The sequence below is a fragment of the Hippichthys cyanospilos genome, chromosome 15, assembly GCF_059441005.1.
Source record: "Hippichthys cyanospilos isolate Australia breed blue-spotted pipefish chromosome 15, RoL_Hcya_1.0, whole genome shotgun sequence".
NCBI classification, from domain to species: domain Eukaryota; kingdom Metazoa; phylum Chordata; class Actinopteri; order Syngnathiformes; family Syngnathidae; genus Hippichthys; species Hippichthys cyanospilos.
Window position 1 is genome coordinate 18,469,828 of NC_142383.1, and position 24,756 is coordinate 18,494,583.

Consider the following 24,756-nt stretch of genomic DNA (forward strand, 5'->3'; position numbering starts at 1 on the left):
TCATTCTAGTAATGTAGCAGCCAAGGCTAACGGCTTGCTTACAATGCTAATGCTAGCTTAGTGTTAGAAGCAATTTCTTTTTGACTTTTAACTGATCATGATTCAAAACATAAGACTTCAAGCTAATAACATTTAGCGTGACAGTAACATCTTAGTTATCTCACGCTAGAAACTTAGCAGCCAAGGCTAACGGCTTGTTTACAGTGCTAATGCTAGCTTACTATTCAGAAGCAACATTCAGTTTAGCAGGTTCATAAGGCTTCAAACTAATTACATTTAGCGTAAAAGTAACATCCGAGTTGTTTCATGCTGGAAATGTAGCAGCCAAGGCTAACGGCTTGCTTACAATGCTAATGCGAGCATAGTCATCAGACGCAACGTTTAGCGCTGCAAAGTTGACAAATAACGACTATTTTTTAACCAATCAAAGTAAGGAGTAGAAGGACATCTGCGTCTGAATGTGAAGGACATTTTTTTTAAAACTTGTCAAATATAAACGCAAGCGAAAAAAAGTTAGCAAGCGCACAGTATGTTTGCTAACTTTGCTTCAAAGCAACGCAATTATTTAAGCACATTGGATAAGCAACAGACACACGAACGGCATGCGGATAATCAGCAGCTGTTCATGTGTAAACAAAATAAAAAAATAAATAAAAACAACATAAAACAGCAATGGTTCAAACGCACAGCGGTTGTGTTGTATGCTATTCGCCGGCTTGTTAGCGCTCGACGGGACTCGCCGGGCGATTGAAGCGCTTCGGTTGGAACTAGCAGAAGTGGCCGCGGAAACGCGGAGCTGCTTAACTAGTGGCCAATTACAATTTAGCTTGCAAACAACTACATAAACGCCGACATCAATGCCGCCTTTACAAACGGCGAGAAAGGGGCTCGTCCATCCGGAACACCGAATTGATTTCTTCGGGGTCCACTTTCAAATGGCGCTGCTCACTTGGTGTAAATGTGTGTGTAAACCGATACGACCGTCTAAAAATAGCGCATAATACCATTACACCCCGTCATATCCATTTCTCGCCCGTATCTCTGAGTTTGACCCGTGACCCCGCCGCATGTGATCCCAAAGACAGAAGTCTCATTACCCACAATAACCTGCTCTCTCACATTTATCCAACGCCCTCCAGGAAGGACGGAAATAAACAAAAGACCGTCGTGAAACACAACGCTGCTACAGTTAGAAAAAAGGTCACGCCGGGTGCACTGCGTGACATTAGCTCATCGTGCTAAAACAAAAAAAATAGTCATAAAATTAGGAAACACGCAGTCTGTGTGAAAGGGGCTTCAAGGCAAATATAAACGTTACTGCACTCAAGTTGCAATTTGTAATGTTTTTTTTTAAAGCTGCAAAAAGGCTGGCTTGTACAGACAGCACGAAAGGGGCTAGCAGCGGGTAAAAAGTCATTCTTCTGCCACGGCTCAAAAACATTCAAAGGAAAAATGAGCTTCTCTTTCCCCGTGGGTACATTTATACCAATCAGTGATACCAAATAATAAAACCTAACAAACACTAGCTTTTACAGACAGCGTGAAAGGGTAAAAGGTTGCCAAATGGTGATTGGTGATCATAAAAATAAAAAGTGGCGATGCCGGCTATAATCAGCGTGAAAGGGGTCAATGTCAGGTTTGGCTCTTGTGTAACAGTTCTGATATTACTTGCAAAGGTGGAAAACAAAGACACATTCTGCGTCAGTATCTTTGGCGCCAATGGAAAACAAATGTTGTGTTTCCCAGGCGGTGTGAAAGGGGCTAAAATGACAAAACTGCCGAGCACTACAAAGCCATCTCCGGGAACTCCCCCAGAGTCGGAAAACCAATGTTTATACTGGTGATGTTCACGACCACCCTTTTCCACTCTTTTATTACCGATACCTAGAACCGATACCACTGGTACCTTTGACAGAAAACGTTACCCCCCTAAAAAACACATCATTTGAAAGAAAGACTTTCTTTCGAATTTGGTGACATGCAAAAATAGAAATAAATAAAAATAATCTGCAGTTTTTTTCCCAGGCGGTGTGAAAGGGGTGACAGATGAAGCGTGACGTGGTCTTCCCGCACGAAACCATGACATGGCCCGACCTCTGCGCCACTCGCTCAGAGACGGTTCCGGTCAACGGGACGGGCCTTTCAGGAGTGGCGTCCGCAGGTGAGGCGGCAGCGGGGTCACGACCTTTATTTGGGGGCGGGGCGAGCGGATCGATGCCGGCGAAAGCTACGATCGATCGCGCCGGATTTATCCCGCCCGCCCCCGCCACGGCGAGCCGAGCCCTCAAAGTCAACAGGAAAGCCCGATCGGTCGGCGGGAGGAAGCGGGACCGGCTCCGCCCCATAAATCTCACTCCCTCTCCTCGGCGGCCGCTTTAATGAAGGACATAATGGCCGAAGCGCCGTTAGCATGGCGGACGTCGGGACGGTAAATCACCCGTCCCCCTCGGGGGGGGGGGGCGGGAGGGCGCGCGCGGCGGTAAATCCGCCGCCGGCGTCAATAAAGCGCCACTTTTGGCCAATTTACACAGTCGCGTTTGAAGTGATTTCAAGTCAAAGCGTGAAAAATGCAAAGCGGGCACTTTTAGGGCCCTATTTTTGCAGCGGGCGCTTCGGGGTCGGCGGGGGCTTATTTTTGGCCTCCCCCGGGCCACCGGCGCACCTGATGCAGGTGAAGGGAGCGCGGCTTCCGAGGTGAAACTTCTAACAAGGGGTTGCTAGGAAACGGCGCTTTCCCCTTTCAAGCGCGCGTTACGACAGGTGGCGCGCCGTCTGATTCATATCTGGCCAATACGCCCAACAAAAGGCATGAAATATGACGGCCGCTCCGTTAGCTGCACTCTACTTTTCATTGCTTGTCTGACAATCGCGCTCGCATAAACCACTATATATATATATATATATATATATATATATATATATATATATATATATATATACACACACAATCCAATCTGAATCGCCATTCATAAAAAACACAATCATAAAAAAAACAGTTTGGAGGGGAAAAAAAAAGTCCATTTCGTGGTTTGGAATAAAGAGATGAAAATAACGTTGAATGATTTATGGTAATGGTTAAAAACTGTAAATACTCGCGACCGCGGGGAATTTTGAGCTCTTTTTTTGTTTTGTTGTACAGGGAGAAACAATACGCTTAAAATCCAAGGTCGAAATCTGGTTTCGGTTTGTTTTTCTACAAATTTTCCAATGCTTTGATCTAGACGTCAAAAGCATTTCACATCAAAGGGAACATATCGAAAGAGGACACCGGGGAGCTGAAATTTCACCCAGATGGGGTCAAATTTCAACATGGCGCGGCCACTTAGTTGTCACACTATTTTGTACAATCTTTTGATCTTGACATCAAGGGAATGCACCTAAAGAGGAAAAGCAGGGAGCTGAAGTTTCACCCAGATGGTGAAAACATCTCCAAAGTTCAACATGGCACAAATACTTAGACATTGCACTATTTTGTCCAATACTTTGAACTTAACTTCAAAGGTAATTCACATTAAAGGGAAATCATCAAAAGAAACCACCTGGGGAGCTGAAATTTCACCAGATGATGACAACATATCAATGTTCAGTGCGGCATTTGTTATAGTCATCTTGACAGCTCAAGTTTCAAGGCTTGAACGGTATTTTGTCCAATCCTTTGAACTTTATAGCAAAGGTAATTCGCATCAATGGGATGGCGTAGATAGAAGGCACTAGGGAGCTGAATTTTCACCCAGATGGTGACGAAATGTCAAATTCCAACATGACTCGATCACTTCTTCATTACATTAGCATGAGTGTGCCTGTATGAAGAAAATGATCAAATATTTGCAAAAGAGTTTACATGTGTTTGTGTGTATGAATGTATTTTTTTTGGGGGGGGGGGGGTTGTAAGACACTCATCGCTGACCTCTGGAACTTTGAACCGCAACATTATTACACCGCGCCGTTATATTACCGGCAAAAAGCTAATGTATTCATATCCTTTTCGCAAGTGTAAAAAGATGTGTTAGATAAGGTCATTATCCATGCGGGCGGGTGGGGGGAGTCGGGGGCGGGGGGGGCGAGAGGGAAGAGGGAGGAGGCGTGCATCAGGGTGTGTGCGCGTACTTTTAAGCGTTGCAGCTCCGTCGGACCACCCGTGCGGGGTGCGCCGCCCCTGCCGGATGGGGGCGAGGGCGGGGGAATGGATGATCGGGGAGGGGCGGGGGTTGGGGAGGGGGGGGCAGGACCGGATAGTGATTGAAAGTGATGGGCAGAAGGATTTAGGCTGGGCATTAGAGAGAGCGCGAGCGAGCGAGCGAGAGAGAGAGGGAGGGAAGGAGGGAGGGACGAGCGGAGCGAGCGAGCGCCCTTCAGCATCCCGCTCGTAAAGTGAGCAAGAGGAGGAGGAGGAGGAAGACGAGCGGCGGCCTCCCCCCCGCCCTCCCCGCCGTCCCCCAAAGTCAACATTCGCCACTTTTGCCGGCCGTCTCGGACAACTCGGCGCGCTTCTCGCTGGGGATTTTTTTCCTTCTTCATGACTGACGGGACCGAAGGCGGCGGCGGATGATCGGCGCCGGCGGGTCCCGCCGACAGAGGGGAGGAGGACGCCCGGCGTCCCGCGACGCTCGTGAGTGACCGCCCGCCCGCTTTCCGGTCGGAGCCGACGGACGGCCGAGCCCCGTCCGATCCCGTTCGGGCGCGCCACTCCACGTGTTCTGTTAAGTAGGGCAATGGGGGGTGGGGGGGGACGGGGCGGGAGGCGGCGGTGGGGGGGGTTCTAAGGGAAGCCCCCTTTTGGGTTGAAATCGAGGCCGTCTAAACTCGAAAAACCGAACGACGCGAAGGCTACTTTGAAATTCTTGGAATGACCGAGGCGGTCCCGGGACGCACCCGCACCCACCCTCACTTTTTCCAATGATGGAAACTGAACAAATAACACCCCCCACAAAAATATCGGCGTTGAAACGACAGAAATGTCAAGACACGGCGGGGAAACTTACAAAGGGGGGAGTAATGGCCGGAAGAAAGTGTTTGCGTCCCGTATCCTGACTAGAATAGTTCCGTCCCTGCACCAAACTGGGTGAATCCTTTTCCGCATTCGGGAGCGCAAAATTAGCTACCACGTAGGACATTCTTAAGCAATCGCTTATCTAAAACGCTATATGTAATATCGTATATAATTATATTTAAATAGCGACTATCAAATTGATTTCCCACTGTAAATAAAAGCACTTTCCCACCCACCTTTGGGATGATTTCCCGCCACACTTTTTTTTTCACACACTAGTCACACCGCCCACGTTTTTTTTACTAAAATTATATGCACTGTTAAAAATCATTATTACTGATACCCTGCAGAAATCTGGAAGTTGGGTCACAAAATGCCCGCGGGCCTTAGGATGGACACCGTTGCCTTACAAATATTTTTTTGGTGTTTTCTTGATGAAATGAAATGTTTTATTTTTTTTTAAACTAGAAAAAAGTGAAATGTATGGTCCAAAGACCTAATCCGTACGGCCCTCCCAAAAAAACAGAAGCAAGAAGTTATTTCAATCCAACCACAAAAGTCAAATATATGCATAATCTCCATATATGCAGTACACAAGAAAAACACTCATAAATCATACAAACGCTAACATATATATATACGTATATACACACTCCCCAGAAATATAGAATATACATCTATTTATCGGAGCTGCTTTCTGGTTGAATTCCTCGCTGGTACTTTTCTGCGGGAGCTTTTTAAATAATTGAAGGTTCTTGCGACAGTATGCCGGTCGCCGCTAAGGGGCGGGGCTAGTGGTTCCGAGCCCGCTTCTTTCCCGCCTAAACGTGAAGACAAAAACGCCGGGAGGGTCGCGGAGGGCTCCGATAAAGTTTTGTTTCGGGAGCGGGCGTTTTCCGATTTCACCTTTGCCATTTGAGCCCAGTGGCAAACGTCCCCCTCGCCCCCTCCCAACCGGCGAGCCGCGGCGTCGTTCGCTCGGTCGGTTTGTCTTTGGCACCCCTCGCTCTAAGAGGATCCGGTAAAGAGGATAAGACGGCGAGCGGGGTCTAAAGCGGTCCCGTGTCGCCCCGCAGGACGACGGAGAGGGCCCGCCCCCGGCGCCGCTATGGTTAAAGCGCCCCCCCGGCCCAGCGGTCAAAAGGAGCCCCCGAAAGGAGAGGAGAAGCGTCCCGGGCCCCCGGGGGACACCCGCCAGTGAGAGGGATGCCGGCCGCCTCCCCATGACCGGCGCCCCGCGCGCGTCCGCCCCCCGCCGAGCCCCGACCGCCGCCCCGCCCGCCATGCTCCTTCGGGCGGCGCTCCTGCTGCTGCGCTGCTGGGCCTCGGCGCTGGGGGGCCAGTACGAACTGTGCAAGTCCCTGGTCAGCACCGACGACGGCTCCGTGTGGGAGCACTACGCCTGCCAGCCTCGGCCCGAGTCCGTCAAGGACTACATGAGGATCAGGGTGGACCCGCCCGGGATCACCTGCGGGAACCCGCCCGAGAGGTTCTGCACCCTGGTGAGTTTCGGCCCGCTCCGCTCGACTTTTCGCTAGAAATGGTCAACGAGCGAACGGAAACATCCGAACTGCATTTACGGAGGTGTAAAACAAAGAGGACAAATTAGGAGATCCGCCCTGCCCCCGTATTTCCTCCAAAAGTACGAGCTAACGTACAGTACACAGGTAGAAGCAGTGCAAGTACTCACAAGTCGTAAACAGGCGAAAGAAGAATCGCTGGTGAAATATTTTTCTGTGGAGTACACCTTGCGTAATACATTTAGGAATGGGAGTGCATGTTTGATTGATAAACTTTGGAACTGCACGCATAGAGACATGCGGTCCTGGCCCGCCACATGATTTTCTAAAGTGTAAAAATCAGTCAGTTATTAAAAAACAAAACAATGTATTTGAAGGTTTTCGGTTGCAATTTGAAATGTGAAGTTCAATATCGAATCATAGTTATATTCTTTTGAAACCCGAGATGCATATCGGCATTGAACTAAAGCGGGGGTGTCAAACATAAGGCTCCCGGGGCAGTTCTGGTCCGCCAACGGGTTTAATCCGGCCCACGAGATGATTTAGCGCCTACATCGTGGGGAGTGGTGGCTACGTCTTACTGTTTTTTTTAACTCATTCAATTCCAGATACGTACTTTTACGTGTTTTAAGAGTCCAGGCATTTTTTACAAGTTTATATTTTCTTTAATTACCCGCAGAGTGTTCACGTACCCCCTGAATGCCTTCACCCTGTTTGAGAACCACTGTTGTCCAGCGGTTTTGCTTATCGAGCGGTTTTGCTTATTGCTCTCGAATTCCCCAAAAGTCTTGGTCTCTACCTTCAAAAGTCTATGTGTTCCTCTCAACATCCAAAAGTATTGGTCTCAACATCCAAAGGTCTTGGTCTTGTCACAGTCTTGACTTTCAAAGATCTTGGTCTCGCTATCCAAAAGTCTTGGTCTCCACATCCGAAAGTCTTATACACGGTCTCTACCTCAAGAAGTCTTGGTCTCAAATCCCCAAAAGTCTTGGTCTTAGTCTCAAACACTGTCAAAGTTTTGGTCTTGGTCTCTGCCAAAAGTCTCGGTGCTTCCTCTCAACATCCAAAAGTCTTGGTCTTGGTCTCAACCTCTCAAAGTCTTGGTCTTATCCTAGTCTTGACCTTCAAAAGTCTTGTCTCCACATCCCAAATTCTCGGTCCTGTCTCCGCCTCCACCTCACAAAGACTTGGTCTTGTCTCGGTCTCGATACTCTCTCAAAGTCTTGGTCTGGATTGGTACGGTCTCGTCTACAATATACATGGTAGTATGAGCTGTATCTTCAAGTGATTATTGAGGAGGACAAAGACCAAATGAAAAGACTGACAAGGAATTGATTTTCCTAATTTGCATCTGGGCTCTTCTCACTGTACTTTTGCAACTACAATGCAAACACGGGACCTTTTTTTTTTTTTTTGGCTACGGCGCGGCAAGGACATCGAAGGGCAAAGCTCGGCGGGAAAACTCGTTAAGATGTCAGCAATATTTAACGCGCCCCAGCCTGCGGGCCGGCGCCCCCGCCCTCCTCATATTCATATATTCAAGCTTTATGGAGGAGAATTAAGCAGATAGCCGTCGTTAGAAGTGGGCGGGCCGGCGCGGTCGGCCGGGACGCCGAAGGTCCCGAGGCGCGACGACGTCGCGGCTTAGGTGCGGACAAAGGAGTCCGGCGGAAACCTCCCGCTTAATCGTTTGGTGCGGGCCGAGCGGAAAGCGGCCTCTCGGACGAGGGGAGGGGGCGGCGACCCGAGACGGCCGCGGCGTATTGACGTCCGCCCCCCTTAATGGCCCGGGCCCGGAAAGTTCTGCGAGTCTGCTTCTGAGTGAGCTCTGATAAAATATTGATGGGCTTCTTAATGGGCTACCTCGCCGGGGTCGGTCGGGAAACGGGCCGACCCCGGCGCAGCGCGGTCCGAGTCAGCGCCTTAAGGCCGCGGCGGAAGCGTCTGGCGGTGGCGGCGCAGAGAGAAGCTGAGCGCTGACGCTTTCCTTGGCAGGTGAGGTGCGATGAGTGGGCGTCGTTCGCTGACTAATTTATGACTACCATCTGAATGCCTCTTACGCCAAAAAAAAAAAAAAAAACTTTCACGGTACGGCATCGACTTGACGGGACGCGGATCCCGCCGTCTTAACGCCTAGGTCCCGGTTCGTGCGTCTTCTTTTCAGGCGTCGACGTTGATGTCGTACATCAAACCCGTCAGAGCGGGCAGTTATCCATACGAGAGACCGGAGGCGGAACACAATCGGCGTCCCGAAAATTTCGATAACGTAAACCTAAGCTTTCTCGCCGACGCGCCTGCTTAGCTCCTGCAAAGCAGCTCTTTTAGACCTTAAATTTAGTTGATGTTTTAAAGTAATGAAGGAATTTAGCGATACTATTGACAGTCGCAAACCTGTTGGTGCGTCTTATACGCCGTAACAGAGAAAATGTCCGAATTTGAGGCTAAAATGAAGGCTACGTCCTATACGGCGCTACGTCCTATACTTGGGGAGTTTCAGAGTGTAATTTACAGATATGAAAAGATGAAGAATTTATCGAGATGAGATGCTTTGCTGTAGTTTTCACGTCGTTGGCAAATGGTTGGAAAATAGCAGAATTTGCGTCCTCTATTTGGGGAATTGCGGTAAATTCCAAGTTGGTGTCGAACAAATCGCCCGAGAATGACGGGCCTTCTTTTTGCCTTGAAATGCTAATGGTACCATGCATTCAAGTGTACACGCATGGGGGGAATGCGGATGCATCGTGCCCCCCCCCCCCCCGCTATCCAGATCATTTATTTACAGGAAAGAAGCCTTTTCCCCTTGCTCGCTCACTCGCTCGCTCGCTCGCTCCCTCCTTCCCCGCCTGAAGGATTTGGCAGCTGTACAGAAAAGTTGGACTTCTTATTTAATTGCCGCGCATTTGCATGCAATCCCACAAGTCAAGGGAAAAGTTGGGGCGCAGGAAAAATCGGGGAGGGGGGAGAGGGGGGGCGCCCCATGGGCAGAGCTGCTCGTCTTTAATAAGACTACACAGGAAAGATGCAAAATTGTTGTTGTTTCTTTTTTCGCCCGTCCGACTCGCACGTTCCTCCTTCACCCTGTGACAGCGTCTTCCTAAAAACTGCAGAGGAATTCGCCCGCTTTTTGATGTGACGGCGCCTGCATTCGCTTTACTGTACTTCCTCCGCGGGGAGGCTTTTTTTCTTTTTTTTTTCAGTTCTTGCTTCCCGCCGAGTTCTCTTTTTTTTTTTCTTCTTTTTTAACGGGAGCGGAGCAGACTCTGCCGAGCGAGGCTTCTGTCGAGGCGACGGCGCGCTGGCAAAAAAAAAAAAAAAAAAAACAAACGAAAAAAAACCGACGCTTTGGAGTCGCTACTGTAAGTGTACTGCGGAAGACGGCAGTGGAAATGACGTCAAGAGGCAGCAGAATATGATTTGGGATCGCCGGCGTAAAGGAGCATAAGCAGCTTACGATAATGTCGATTTAACAGAATGGCGCCGAGCTTTGTTTCAACTCATTCACTGCCAACGACGGCCATAGACGTCAAAGATTTTTCGTTAGTTTTCGAGATCGATCTCGAAATACAAAATAACAGTGGGGGAAGCAATTCTCGCGGACGACATCGTGTGTATTCTATATACACATTACCGTATATATTTAAAAATACTATTTCTTTTCTTCATTTATCGTCCGTCGCACATAAAGAAACGATGCGCTAAAAACCGGTGGTGGAAATCATGTTTCGTTTGGTGTTTTGTTTTTTTTCCGACGGATTCTGGAACGGCGTCGCTCCAGGAAGCCGCCGAGTCCAAAAGCGGGCTGGGACGCTTTGAAGAACGCGCTTTGCGCTTTGAACGCCAGGCCGTCCCGGAGACAAAAACGACAGCTCGGCGAGGCCCCTTTTGCGAAAGGCAAAGCGGCCAGCTCTAAAAATAGACACGGCCAGACATCTAGCGCCAAGCAGGAGCAAAGAAACGCGGACAGCTGGCCCGCTGGATGCGCGCGGGCCGGTCCGAGGCCGGCCCCGTGCGGCGGGGGGGACCAGGATTTCTTTTCCTGATACTTTTGTTTTGGAAACCTAGTCTACGCCCCCCCCCGCAATAAAAAAATATCTTATGAGGATACGCTCAATGCAAACCCATGAATTCAAACCTGATTCTTATTGTGTTGATGGAATAGGAATTAGGAAGCAAGAGGGAGGCAAAATGGCCGCACAGGAAATGACATCACAAATGAGCAAGGCTCAGTCGCGACCGATCGCGGCTCAGCTCGGGAAGGTCACAGGACCAAACTTAAAAAGCAGGCGGGCCGCCATTGGTTTTTCTCGGAACTGCCATTCGGCAAAATGGCCGCCCGCTGAGGTAGATCAAAACAGGTGCAATTAGCTGCTTTTTTATTTCAGTGCAATATTAATCAAAACCACGCGCTAAGATATTAGCATTAGCGTTGGCTTTATTTTCATTTTTGTTGGTCAGGGATGTTTGAGACCATTTTTTTTCCTAAGCGCGCACACGAGGCCGATACCAAGAACCGATGGCACCAGTACTTTGGAAACATGACTTTTTTCGGCCTCCAGTTTCAATTGCTGATGGGAAACCGCAATTAAAACCTATTTTAGCCCTGGTCGCTTATACCGGAAAAAAGAGCCGCTTCTCAGCATTAGATACCGTATTTGGAATTTTCCACAGTCAATTTTTCGTTGCTCTGACAAAGTAGGATTTGCTTGTGAAGCACCGTTCCCAACTTTCACTTTTTCTTTGCTTTAAAGAAACGACGGGCGCCATCTGCGGCGCCACTTTCAAATTATCGTCAGGTAGCAATTAGAATTGCTCGACATATTTGTTTAGCCGGCGTAACGCACGGCTGCGCGGGATTGTCGGCCTGAAAACATCTGGCAAGATAAAAGATGAACGTCATAAAGGAAAAAGCAATATCCTCGGCCCCCGTCGGGCCCTCCGAGGCCTTTTTAACGGGAGGGTCATTTCACTTGATGCCCTCTTCCCAAAACTAAATATATTGTGTGTTTGCTCAGCGCCCCTTATACACTTTATTCCCCTTGCCGCCGATATAACTTATAGAGGGTTCCGGAAGCCAGGCCGGGGAGGAGACCGGCGGCAAGAAAATGCCCCGTCACACACACACACACACACACACATATATATATATATATTAGTGGAACTCATATTAATTATATTACGGTAATTATATTGGCTGTAACAGCGCCACATATTTCAAAATTGTTCACTTTCTCTCGTTGCGTTTTGGCGTTAAGCTAGCAGTCTTCCGAGCACACTCATTTGTTTGTGTTAAATACCTAGCATGCTACTTTTTAATTTTACTTGAGCTAAAATGCGTGAGTCCGGCTACTCATATCTCAAGGCACAGCCAAAGTTAACTGAAAATTAAAAAATTTTTAAAAAATGATATATATTGCAAACAAGGAAGTCGCTTAAGGCCGCGGCATCATGGCGGCTGTTGTCATGGAAACGGGATGGCGGGGAGGATAATTGAGCTGCAGGGGCTTAGTAGTGCGGGCCACCTGCCGTAGCAGTTGGCCGGGATCTCAGTGTGTGTGTGTGTGCGTGTGTGTGTGTGTGCGTGCGCGCGCGTCCTGGCATAGATACAGTGAGCCGATGCTGGCAGAGCGGGACACGAAGGACACGCAGGGCACACAAAGGGCTTAAACGCAACCTTGCGTCCCTCATTGGGGGATAAAAAATAAATAAATGAAAAAACATGCCCCGCCCTCCCTTTTACAGTATATGACTTCACATCCACTGTGGTTAATCCTCACAGAAGGTCATGTGTCATTTCAACCCGACATATTACAATTTTGCAGCCGTTTCTACATTTTATTCACGGACGATTTCGTGTCCAATATAGCCAGACGGCAGATGAATTTTTGCCCTTCAAATGAATTGAAATGCTATTCATCCATTAACTCATTCAGTGCCAAAGACGTATTTTGACGTTTTTTTTCTTTTCCAAACCTCCTGTCCCAGGTACTCATTCTACGTTTGATTTTTTTTATTTCTTCATTCAACGCAGCTCGAGGTCATTTTGCCATATAACCTCTTTCATTGAATGTTTTATTCTCACAATAAATATGTTTTTTTTGCGGTTTTGCATATATGGCTGAATGAATAATTAAACAGGATTGAATTCTAAACTCACAAAAGCTTTGATAATAAGTCTTTGACACTGAATGAGTTCATTTACACATTTTGAAGAAATCATGATAGCGCTGAAGTGAAAAGTATGAAGAAATACTGTCATAATAAATCATCTAAAATAAATAATATACAAATAAATGATAAATTACGACTGTGGCTTCTATTTTTAGAATGCGGCGCGCCCTATATATGAAAAGAGTTTCAAAACAGGCCATTCATTGGCGGTGCGCCTTATAATCTGCTGCGCCTTATAGTGCGCAAGTCCGATACTTTTCGTACCGTAGCTCACCTGTTTTCTGGCTTTGGTCACGTGGCGCAGGCGATACCAGCCCCAAGACACTTTGACGTGGATTCCAGGGGACGGCGGGAGACGCTATAGGACAAAACCGCAGTGTCTTGAAAAGGGAATCCATTCGTTTTCTGCAAGTGCATAATCAATCACAATAGCTGGTACACATAGGACAAAGTATTGCAAAGAAAAACTTTGTATCGACAGAGTCGAGTGCGATGCATTAGGGTGATGTAACCGAAATTGTCACTATTGAGCTGGTGGACAAAGCTAATTTTATACTGTAAATGAGGACATTTTGGAGGAACGTCAGCAACGTTCAAAAGCGTCTTTGGCCTTGTGTGACGTAAGCGGGCGAAGCCAGGCGGTATCAGTGCGATCACTTTGAATAGGATTTGTAGGTGCTGGGTCACCGCGGAAACAACAAGGCGGCTAATCCCGTCCGTTGTGTGTAAACGCGCGTCTGAGCCCGGGTCAGTGGAAAACGCCCTAACAAAATTCTAAACTCATCCATAATACGTAGAAAAGCAACACCCTACGGAAAACAAAAACACAAGCAAACACAACAAAACAACAAATAAAACAACTCCACCATACTTCAAATAAACGTAAACTTTGAAGGAAACAAACACATTTAAATGAGTTGAGAAAAAATAGACGCGGAAATGAAGCTTCATGAAGCACCGGCGATATTTTTTGACTCCTCCAGATGGCTCTCTTAATTGAAAGAATACTAGTGTGGTGGACTATTGTCATACAATGTTTTCGACCGACATTTGTAGGAACTTTCATGTTTTCTACATTTTCCCTGTCACCTACGACATCCATTTTCAGGTCTGGTTTGCCCCGAAAGCAGCGGTGGAGTTTGTGAGCCCCGCAAAGTCCACGGGCTTAAGTACTGACAGCGATCCGTGTCTGAGTCAGCGCGAGGGAGATAATTATGTTATCAGATGTCCGAGTGTTGCTCCCGTCCGCCGTCTTCGGATCCTCCGTCATCTCCTCCGGCTTCCGCTCGGCGGAGTTTTCCCGCTCGCTGTCGTGGAAGTAAATCAGATGACGGAAGGTGCCTCCGAGCCTTGAAGGGCCGCGCTGTAAATTTCGCTTTTGCTAGCTAAGACCGCTACCTTGGGCGTGAGCGACGGTTCGCTTTGGCAAAACGGATGTCCGACGTGGCTCGTAAAAGCCAGGTTCGCGCGGACGTTTGGGTACGGCAAGGTAGCGAGCGGGTCAGAGCGCGCCGGTTGCTTGCTAACAAATGTCACAGTAAAATTGATTAAAACAATAGAACCAACTGACATATAGCGTCATCATCTTCGTATTGCAACCGCTGATATAACTTAGAGCATTTTGGTAGAAAAGTTCGCTTTTTACTTTGAGTGTTTAGCTAGTATGTGTTTAGCTAATAGTTGTTTAGCTTCAACAAGTGTGTTTCGTTCCTTTGTTCGAGCTTTCGAGGCGTTTCCTTTTTGACTCATTGTCACCTTATTGTGTATAATTTCCGCTTCAATCTATAGACGTGTGTCTACGGGTTAGGGACGAAAATAGACTGCGTCTAACAATAAGGCGCGGAAAATACCGTATCTCCCGAAAAAAGATAGAAAAGTTCATTGGATTGTCTTTTGCGTTCCCTCATAATCAGCAGTAGAACAAAGGTAGGTTGTCATCAGTCAAGTTGTTTCCAAGTTTGACATGTAGAGTGGAGGAGCATCAAAGGCTCTCCCGTGTTAAAATTCCAAATTGACACGTACACTCCTCTGAAAGCAGATCCTAAAATTGATTCCAAACCGTCCTCGCCGCATGAAAAAAAAATGAGAGCATTCAAGAATACCTTGGGAAGGTCTCGCCAACGATTGCGACCTTGTACTAACCCCGATCGATACCTCGCGCCAAAATTTTCGGATCTCAACAAAAAGTACAAGATGTCTTCATGCATTTTTCACCTCGGTAAAAGGACAACTGGGAAAAAAACCCTGCAAGATTCCAAGAACCCCGTTCTAAGTTCTTGTGACATGACGCGCATGTTCAAGTAGCCGCCTCCTGCTGAGCGTAGCGCAGCCGCTCGCTACAAAAAGAACAAAAGTACAAACAATATTAAACGTCAGCGGGGGGTAAGAGAATTGTCACGTGGGAGATTGCCAACGCAATCTAATTGAGTAGGCCACGTTTGCCGAGTTGTTATCCCAAAGTTATCCAGTCACTAGTCCTCGCTTCAAAACGGGAAAAACCTTCATTAGAAAAGTGTCAATCAAATCCACCGGTAAGGCGCACATGCCGAAAGACCGCAATTCTCTGTTGCTGCGCGTTCGGGGATTATTTTCCCAGACTTTAGCCACTTGGGGCAAGGCAGACGACTCGCTCACCCTTTTCACTCCCCCGATTCCCTGATAAGAAACTGGTGCCACTCTCAAGGACGGCCTCGGACGGCGCTTCAGTCTGCTCGCTTCTTTTGTTGAAAATAATGCGGTAACAACCTCAGCTAACGTGAGCTGCTGTTAGCTGCGACAGGCACCGGCTGCTAACAACCGCCTGACATCCGCCCTCTAGCCCGTATCGTTGCGGTGAGTGAGAGAGAGATCTTTGAGTTACTGTTTACAGGCCACACCCGCACTTTTGGCCTTCATTGTTGAGAAAAAAAGCGCGTCTTGTAATTGGGGTATAACAGTATATCACGGGGGGTAAACGATTGAAAAAAGGTGGAGAAGCACTGGCCTACTTTGTACATTTCAGATGGAGCCAAAGAAGGGGACGTAAAACGCAATGTAAAACCGTCATAAAACCCCCTAGTAAAACTATACAGCTTATCACGTAGCGCTCAAACTCCGGCGGAAGAATGTGAAACAGTAGCGGATGACGGCGATCGGGAGGGAGGAGGGAGGGAGGGAGGGAGGAGGTTATTTTAAGACTCTCCATCAGGAGCTTGTTAAGCGGGCCACGCTAACATCCAAAAGGAATATTGCATTAGCCGCTCCGAGAAGAAAGAGCATAACATCCGCCGTAAAATTTAATTCCAGGTACCGGGCCGGCAGACCGGCGGAGGGGAAAAAGCGCCGTCGCGGCCTAGCGTTAAATAATGATCGCGCCGGATGTAATCGGCGACGCACCATTAACCCGGCGGGACAAACGGCGTCAATTAGCCGGCCCCCTTTTGATCCGACCAATGGCCGTAACTAAATGTTGGGGAGATAATAATCGGTCTTGTGAGTGGACCCGCGGGGGAGAAGGGGGTTGATGATCATTACCATTGCGATAGCATCTTTTATCGCGCAAATTAAGCGCCGGGAGAGAATGAAGTAGAGAGAGGGCTGTGGGGATCTGGGGGATTTCTTTGTGTAAATATTGAACTTCTGCGCTGATATAAATGTCAGACAAGCGGCTTACAGCCGAGCGCTACATCTATTTTACGGAAATATCCGCCGGGCTCCCGACGCGTCGCGCCGGCTAATCCGCGCCGGGGCGTCCCGGGATTTTAGGGATGGAGCTGAGTGAAAGGATGATGAAGTCTGTTCGTCTGACACGCTTTCAACCGCGGGCCGGTCAAAGGAATTTCCTCAGGCCCCGCTCTGGGCCTCGGGGCCCGCCCGACGGTCAAAGGTTTGCGGTTCAAAGCTCCGACTCGATTCCTGACCGACGCATAGTCTAGCGTAGGCTCCAGACCTGTAATACTACCGGGCGAGCGATACGCAAAATGTATGCATCCGCCGGCGACCGGTTCCGGGTGTTCTCACCCAAAGCCATCAATGTATTTCATGGGCCTGAACAGGAAGAGTAGAAAAGTGATTGCGTTGGCCTGATCTAGCAACCGGCTCTGAATCCAAAGTCGCCAGAGTCAGTTCTTGAGCTCAGTCTGGGTCTCAAGACGCCGTTTTCAGGGACTCCGTCTCATCTCAGAATCAAAGGTATTTGTGTTCTGGATTTTTAATGAAGACCATTCGATACCAGGCCAGCACTACAATGATCGGTGACAACTGCGGAATGCGGGTGAGGCACAGAGCCCCCCTTTGCTGTGTCCTTCTTTCATATACGTGTACAATATTGGTCAGGTCTTTGTCATAAACTCCCAAAGTTTTTGCCGGTGGAACGTAATCCTTCGTACGAGGCGCTCTTGTCTAGAGCTCCCAAAGTCTCGCGTGAACCTTAGAACCAACGGTAGCTTGAGCGATCGCATCAAAAAACCTCACGAACCTAATCGGCGTCCTCCAAAGTCGGCAAATTCCCAAGCGACCCGGAAGAGAATGAGCGGCGGACATTCGTACGGACGCGGCAAAGAAGGTTCTCGTAATCTCTTGCTGACCAAACGTCTTCCGAACCGTAGGAGAACCCGTACCTGTGCAGCGACGAATGCGACGCCTCCAATCCAGACTTGGCGCACCCGCCTCAGCTGATGCAGGACCGCGAACGCAACGGCCTCCTGACCTACTGGCAAACGGTCACGTGGAGGCGCCACCCCGAGCCCCTGCTGGCCAACATCTCCATGTCATGGAACAAAAGCCTGGAACTCACCGACGACATCCACATCACCTTCGAGTACGGCCGGCCCACCGTCATGGTCCTGGACAAGTCCATGGACCACGGCCGCACCTGGCAACCGTACCAGTACTACGCCGACGACTGCCTGGACACCTTTAACATGCCGGCCAAGCGCGTCCGCGACCTGACGCCCGCCAACGTCACCCGCGTCATCTGCACCGAGCAGTACTCGCGCTGGGTGGGCTCCAAGAGCAACAAGAATGTCACGATGGAGGTGCGGGCCAGATTCGCCGTCTTCGCCGGCCCGCGGCTACACAACATGGACGGCCTGTACACGCGCATGGAGAGTATGAAGGGACTGAGGGACTTCTTCACCTTCACCAACCTCAGGCTGAGGCTCCTCAGGCCCGCCCTGGGCGGCACGTACGTGCAGCGGGACAACCTGCTCAAGTACTTCTACGCCATCTCCAACATCGAGGTGCCTGCCAGGTGAGCCTCTGATCGCCTTCTTTTTCTCTTCCTCGTCTGGGATGAAACGGCTTCTGACAGAAGCTTTTTTGAGCGTGCCGAAAGCTAAGAAAAACTGTGAGGTTTTCCTAAAAATAACACGCTTCCTGCATCGAGGGCCAAGTGGTAGTGCCGGAGCCTTTTCCATTTTATTGACGGGGATTGAAAAGTGGATTCAGATATCCGAGTCCGGTCCCGGAGGGCCGCTATCCTGCGCGTTTTCCGGGTTTCCGTCCCCGACGCACCCGATTCAAATCATTCGTTTGTTAGCAAGCGCCGCAGGAGCTTGAAAATGATCCTTATCGTTTGAATCGGCCGTGTTTGAGAGAGAGGGATCAAAAAGACGCGGATACCGGCTCCCGAGGACTGGAGTTCCACACCTGTGACTTAGAGGGATGCGCAAAAAGCTGTTTTTAACGCTGATAGGTTTACGTGACAATTCCAATTTCGGGTTATGTGTCATGGCAGCGGGAAGAGGGAGGAAAAAAAAATGCACGGAATCAGATATCCAATCGGAAGCGGCCCGCTTCCGATTGTGGATAAAAATCCGATATGTATCGCATGTCTGTCATCGTAACCGCAGTATCAACGCGCGGACTGAATTTCCCATGATTCCTCGACACCGAGGCAGGAAATATACGATGAAAACATGGGACGCCCGCTTGCGATTAGATGCGGAGAAGACGAATCGCAACGGTCGTTTTGAGCAGGGGCTTGTTGTCCGCCGGCGATCGCCAAGTCGTGCGTTGCGACAGCCACAGGCGTAGTCGCAACGACCCCGCGGCTTTTCACGCGCCGGCCCGGCAGGACAATGATGAACGACGCGAAGACGCGGCCTCGGTAGTCGAGTGCGTCGGGGGGGGGGGGCGATTACGTGGCAACTTTGTGACAGTGAAGGATGCTCGGGGCCGTCACGCCGCCGCCGCTTAGCAACCGCTCCGCATCCTTCCAACCTTTCAGAATTATTATTCCAATCAATATGGCGGCCTGACATTTGAATGGTATTTAACAGGCTTGTTGGGACGGGTTCAGAGTCGGACGACGGGGCGGCGGGGGGGGGGGGGTCTAAGGGGCCAGGGGTGAGGATGGAAAGCGAAAATGAGAAATGAGCGACAGTTGCGGGGAAGGGGGCGCATCTTTTGCGCGGCTGCCGTTTAATGAAGTCTTGGCCGGATGCTGACGCAGCGCGAGCACAAACAAGCCTCTGGCATCCCGTAAAAGGCCCGCAGGTATTGATCAGCGCCGCTTTTCAGTCCCGGCACACGGGAAGAGCGGGGAGGGGTCGGGGACAGGTCTAGGGCACCCGCGTTCCCACCGCCCAAAATCAAGAATTCCCCAACTCGGCCGCTTTGCAAAATGCACATTTATGCTCATACCTAAGGCGTTCGGCAACTAAATGAGGGCGGTTTGTCTTTCTGGCGGTCATCAAAGCTTCTGGCTTTGACCGGGGCAGCGCGCAGAGGTCCTCAAGCTTCCATCCGCGCCTCGGTACTGGTCTGCGGACGGACCGCAATAAAGAGCTGCGGTAACCCTAACCCTAAAACTCAGTGCGGGCCAGATACGGGCCACACGCCGTAGGTTTGACACCGCCGGCGTCGGCGGGGATGAGCCGGAGCTCCCCGCCACCCCGAAAAGTGGAGCGCTGGAAGACTGCAATCTTCCGCTTCCTCAACCGGAAAAGGCCTTTGATAACGGAACTGTTGATGCGTGGAGGCGCGGCGGTGGCGGCGGGCGACTCGCCGCGTCCGGGTGAGCCGGATCTGGTAACAGCCTTCCAAATTTAGCCCCCGCGGAGATGACAGAGAGCGCCCGCTCTTCCGTCCCTTCCGCCCGTAACATAATCGCCTATCAATAAGTTATTCCGGGCGGCCGCCGCGAGTATTAGATGATCGCGCTGTGAGAATTGGGGTGGGGGGGCGCCGCCGGGGGCAGTACAGTAGAATCGGGGCCGCCTGCCGCTTACGGCTGCGAAATTGATTTTTTCGGGGGGGGCGGAACGATTAGTCAACGTTCCCCGGACAAAAGGCGAAGCTATTTCATCTGGTCTCATCTGGCCTTAGTAACACGTCGGGCTTTCCCATCCCTCAAATTTGAATAATGAATATTGGGCTTCCCGAATGGATTTTATAGACGACGGGGCCGAGCGGCAGCGGGCCACAGGTCGCGGCGGTAATGAGATACGGCGCCGTTATCCACACCGAGGAGGCCGCCTTCACTCCTTTCCGCGCTCTCTGGGACTCGACTCGTCGCCGGCCGCACGTTTCAAGTTATTACAGTGGAGCGCTTCGCCTTCCCGGCGGTCCGCATCCGCCGTCGCCCGGTCCCGCTAATATTTTTTGTGCTTTGTTCTGTGAGCCAAATTGTAACTTTTGAGTACGCATTAGATCATAGAGTGTCAAAGTCCCATCCCGGAGGGTCGGCATCCCGCATCTTTTTCGGTTTTCTCTTGCAGGGTCGGCATCCCGCATCTTTTTCGGTTTTCTCTGCGAACCGCACCCGATTCAAATGACTGAAAATGATCGTAATCGTTCGAATCAGGTATGCTTGAGAGAGAAAGACATGCGGGATACCTGTCCCTCGAAGGATTGGAGAGAGAGAGTTTGAAAACATGCAGGATACCGACCCTTGAGGACTGGAGTTTGCCACCTATGGCCGGTTTGCTATTTTTCGCGCTCTTTCTTAAGCGACGCCACCAAACGCCGGGAAAGCTGGATCTAAATGGGAAAGTATGACATCCTGCGCTGACTTGAAGTCAAGGTACCTTTGGAGGTGTTATTGCGGTCCCCGCGGATCTCACTAGGGGCCATTTGCTCCGGGGGCGGCGGTGGGGTGGGGTGGGGTGGGGTGGGGTGTATCTTCTTTATCTGACGCTGCACGGCAGATTGCTGGCGCAGGTGCGGGAGAAAGTCCGGCGCTCAGCGCTTAATAGTGCTGGCCTATCAGTAACCGCGTCACCGGATAGGACGTTGGCTTGTATATTTCAGGAGCGCGCCGGAGGTTGCGTGAAAGGGGATTTCAGGTGAAGGGCGGCCAGAGTCGGAGAAGGTCAAAGGCAGGCGAAAGGACTGAGGAGAACGGATAGATTATCCCGCGACCGTTTTCTGGCTCGAGGTTACGCGCCTCGGACTCTTGTCTTGATGCCTCCCCTTCGATCGGGGCCCATTTCCATATCGCTCCAGGCCAAAGCCATCAAAGCGGGAGAAGGCGGCCCCGTCGCGCTTCGGCGCCATCTCCGAGCGGGCCCCTCCCGTTCTCCATCCGCCGGCCCCGACGGCGGCGGCGGAGGCGGAGGGTCCGCGCCATTATGGATTCGGCGCAGTCGGAGATTGGAGCGTTTTAATGAAATAAGAAGCGGGTCACGCGGCGGGTCTTTATAATGGAATCAAGCGAAGGCCGTAAGCCCGGGAAGAGCCGACTAAGTGGATTAGGGCCAAGACGGAGGGAAGGAGATTGAGCGCGACCGCCGGGAAGTCGGCGTGGTTTTTCTTTTACCCTCCCCGCCCCTGCGAGCGGATCGTGTTGCTCGCGCGCCCGCTTTTGCGAGCGGGAACGGACGGTGAAGAAAAACAACTTCTTGGGCCGTCCCGTTTATTTTTCCCGCGACCGCTATTCCGTTTTTCGAATAAAGCTTTACTTCTCCTTGGAGATAAACGAGGCGGGTAAAAAAACGGCCGGGTCAAACCAAACGCTCGGCAAAGCAAGTCGCCATGACAAAACCTTAGCCCCTCCCCCCAAAAAGACAGAGAAACGACATAGACATCAGAGGCTCTCAAATCGGTGTACATGGAAGAACTTTTGGGGGTACGTGATTTAAACGGGGTTTCTGCAAATCTAGTTGACGTGACAGGACACTTTTCAAATTGAGAGCAAATGAATTGGCGAAAGCTACTTGCTAAATTGTCTTCTAGATACTCCTTTGCAAAATGTTGGCTGCGTACGTGAGATTTCAACAGGGTTTTGGCAGGTATAAGAAAATGTAATTTTATGCTTTTAAATGCCATGACAGGAAAAACGCATATATGATAACGATACAATGTGATATGACTAATAAAAAAATAACGGAATGCAATATTTTATTGACCTAGATGCCAGTAGGAAAACCACGCAGCCGCACATACGGCACATTCCAAAAACCACTAATGATATGAGGAATAAAATCAGATATTGAAGTCTGCACGGCGGGTGCCGTTGTTTGCGGCGGCGACAGGTGCCGCCGCAATCTTTTTGGAAGGATCCGTCCAAAGGGAAATATTTGGTCTTGCCCAACCGCACGCATTTATGTCAATAGAAGACAAGTTTGGTTTTCTCTGCAACCATTTTCGGGGGGGGGGGGAATTGTTCCCAAGTTTCAGTCGAAGTAACTTGCAAATACATGCAAACATATTTTCAAGCAGATGTGAAAGTATTTCAAAGTGCATTCAAACAAATACGTCCCAAGATTCTTGTGGGCTAAATGTTAGCAATGTTAGCATTTTTTTGTTTGTTTGTTTTTTTTTCTGGAACATGCCACTGGCTTAAGACGACATAACTTTGTAGAATTATAGAAAAAAAATGCACTTTTAGCATTTAACTTCATGTACATAAAAATACGTTCAAACACGCTCAAAAACACATTTGAGCGTACTTATAAATACATTTCAACCTACTTGTAGGCAAAGCGCTGGCAACATTGCATTTTTTCCCACAATTCCAATGGCCCAAGGCAACCAAACTCAAAAAAAAAAAGTGCAGTTTTAGCATTTCACTTAAAATTGCGTTTGAATGTACAGTGCACGAAAATACATTCAAACATACATGGGAATATGTAACGTACTCAAATATATTTAAATAGATTAGGAGATACTTGTATGCTAAATGCATACGTAGCATTTTTCCTAGAATGCTACTGGCTGAAGATGACCACAGATTTGGAGTTTGAACTGCTATTGTCCTTGCCGCTTGGGGGCACTTTCTACCCGTAAACGCAATTAGGCGCGTTACTTTTGTGTCGGCGCGGTACTCTAACAATCCGAGCGTGTTAAAACGAGTTAAACGTGTGTGAATATCTGACAGTATGTCACAACTTCCGTCTTGTACATGAAGAAGATGAAAGCTTGTTTATATTTTTGCTGTACGCTTTATAATACGAAGTCCAGACTTCCAAAAGGGTTAGTCCTCTCTTAATCTGGACCAGCGGTCCCCAAACTACGACCCGCGGGACGAATTTTTCTTTCCTCGTGACCACACGATGGAAACTTACTCGCGAATGCAATGAGACACTCGGGACAGTTGGGAAAACAATAAAGGTTGGCGTCATCAGTTTTTGGGACAGGCTAACTTAAGGGACCCCCGATCTGGATAATGTCCGGTCCGGGCGGGCGCGGTTTTGACGAGGACGCTACGGCCGTCTGGAAGACGGGCTTCCTGCTTGCAAACGCGCAAGTTGAGAAGGAAGGGTAGCGCGGAAGACCCGGGGTTAGCGGAGATGATTAAAAAGCGGCTGAGGAGCGCTAACACCCGGCGTGCGGCGGAAGGGCAAAAACCCGGGGCGACTGTCGGCGCTAATTGGAGCCGGCCCGGCTTACGGGGACATCCCGGCTACAAAGGTTTAGCGTCCGGGCCTCCGGGCCGGTCCGTCTTCTCCCCGCGTCCTCTCGCGCTCTCGGCCGCCGGGCGTCTTTTGATTAGCCGGGGCTTTGACTTTGCCGAGCAACTATTTTGAAATCAAAGTTTTTCTGGCCGCGCGCGCGCGTCCTCTGCCGACGTGAAGGTGAGCGTACGGGAGGTATAAGCCCGGATCAAAGGCAGAGCGGGAACGAAAGAGGGAGGCAGATGATGGATTAACTGCTAGTTTCATGGGACGAGCCCATGATGTGAGGCCGGCTCGATATCATTCGCCGCCGAGACGGTCCGCCCTGGGCGCTCTCTCGCGTCCGTTGACCCCGACGTACTCTTTGCGGCAATTGCGGCCGACCCCGCCATAGGTAAAGCTCCGTGATAGAGTAACTATGCGGTGATTGTTTTAAACGCTTGACCCCTCTCCTTGCGCGGTATTTTGTCCATTTTTTTCCCGGCGGTATGTTAGCCAAGGGATGCTACATTGCCGCTAGCGTGATAACAAAGTGGCCGCGCCATGTTGAACCTTGACATCGGGGTGAAATTTCAGCTCCCTACTGCCTTTGATGTAAAGATCAAAGGATTGGAGAAAATACCGCCAAAGCTTCAAACTAGCGCCGCCAAGATTCAAGTTCACAACTGTCAAATGAATCCAAAACCATTCTAACCTAGAGGCAGCATTTTGACCGTTTTCGGGTCATTTTCTCCCACATCATCCTGGTGAAATTTCAGCTCCCTACTGCCTCTGATGTAAAGATCAAAGGATCGGAGAAAATACCGCCAAAGCTTCAAACTAGCGCTACCAAGATTGAAGTTGCCATGTTGAACTATGACATGCCGTCACCATCAAGGTGAAATTTCAGCTCCCTACCGCCTTCTTTCATTGCTTTGCCTTTGGCAGAAACGCCTTTGACGTCAAGATGAAAAGATGGGATAAAAAAAAAAAAAATGCGGCAGGGTTAAAGGATCAATCTTAAAATATTGCGCCCGCCGTCTAGCGGGATCCGTTTGCCGTTGCGCCAACTCACCGCGCGGATATGAGCGATAACGACCCGCTGGCTGAAAATGCAAAAGATTTTAGGGAAGCTCAAAGGCGCCGTGATTTACGAGGCGACGTTTGGAAGTGATCGGATCACGGAGGAGAAAGCCAAAGTCAGCAGATGGGCCAAACGTTCTTTCAAAGGGGCAAATCCGATGAAGGCTCCGCCCCGCCCGGCCCGAGGAACCTCTGGATG

At 49.8% G+C, this 24,756-nt stretch overlaps 1 protein-coding gene across 6 annotated transcripts in view; it reads left to right on the forward strand.

Moving 5' to 3' along the window:
* Positions 1-4,275: 4,275 nt before the first annotated feature.
* Positions 4,276-24,756, forward strand: part of ntng2b (netrin g2b) — a 47,113-nt gene continuing 26,632 nt past the window's right edge. For 3 of the 6 annotated variants that reach the window (XM_088435530.1, XM_088435532.1, XM_088435535.1), the window contains exons 1-3: positions 4,278-4,609; positions 6,067-6,492; positions 17,265-17,908. In XM_088435530.1, the coding sequence (XP_088291656.1) occupies positions 6,214-6,492; positions 17,265-17,908 (923 nt within the window). In that variant the 5' untranslated portion in view covers positions 4,278-4,609; positions 6,067-6,213. Of the gene's footprint in view, positions 4,610-6,066; positions 6,493-17,264; positions 17,909-24,756 lie in introns of all 6 variants that reach the window. The other 3 variants (XM_088435531.1, XM_088435533.1, XM_088435534.1) reach the window with 2 other exon arrangements.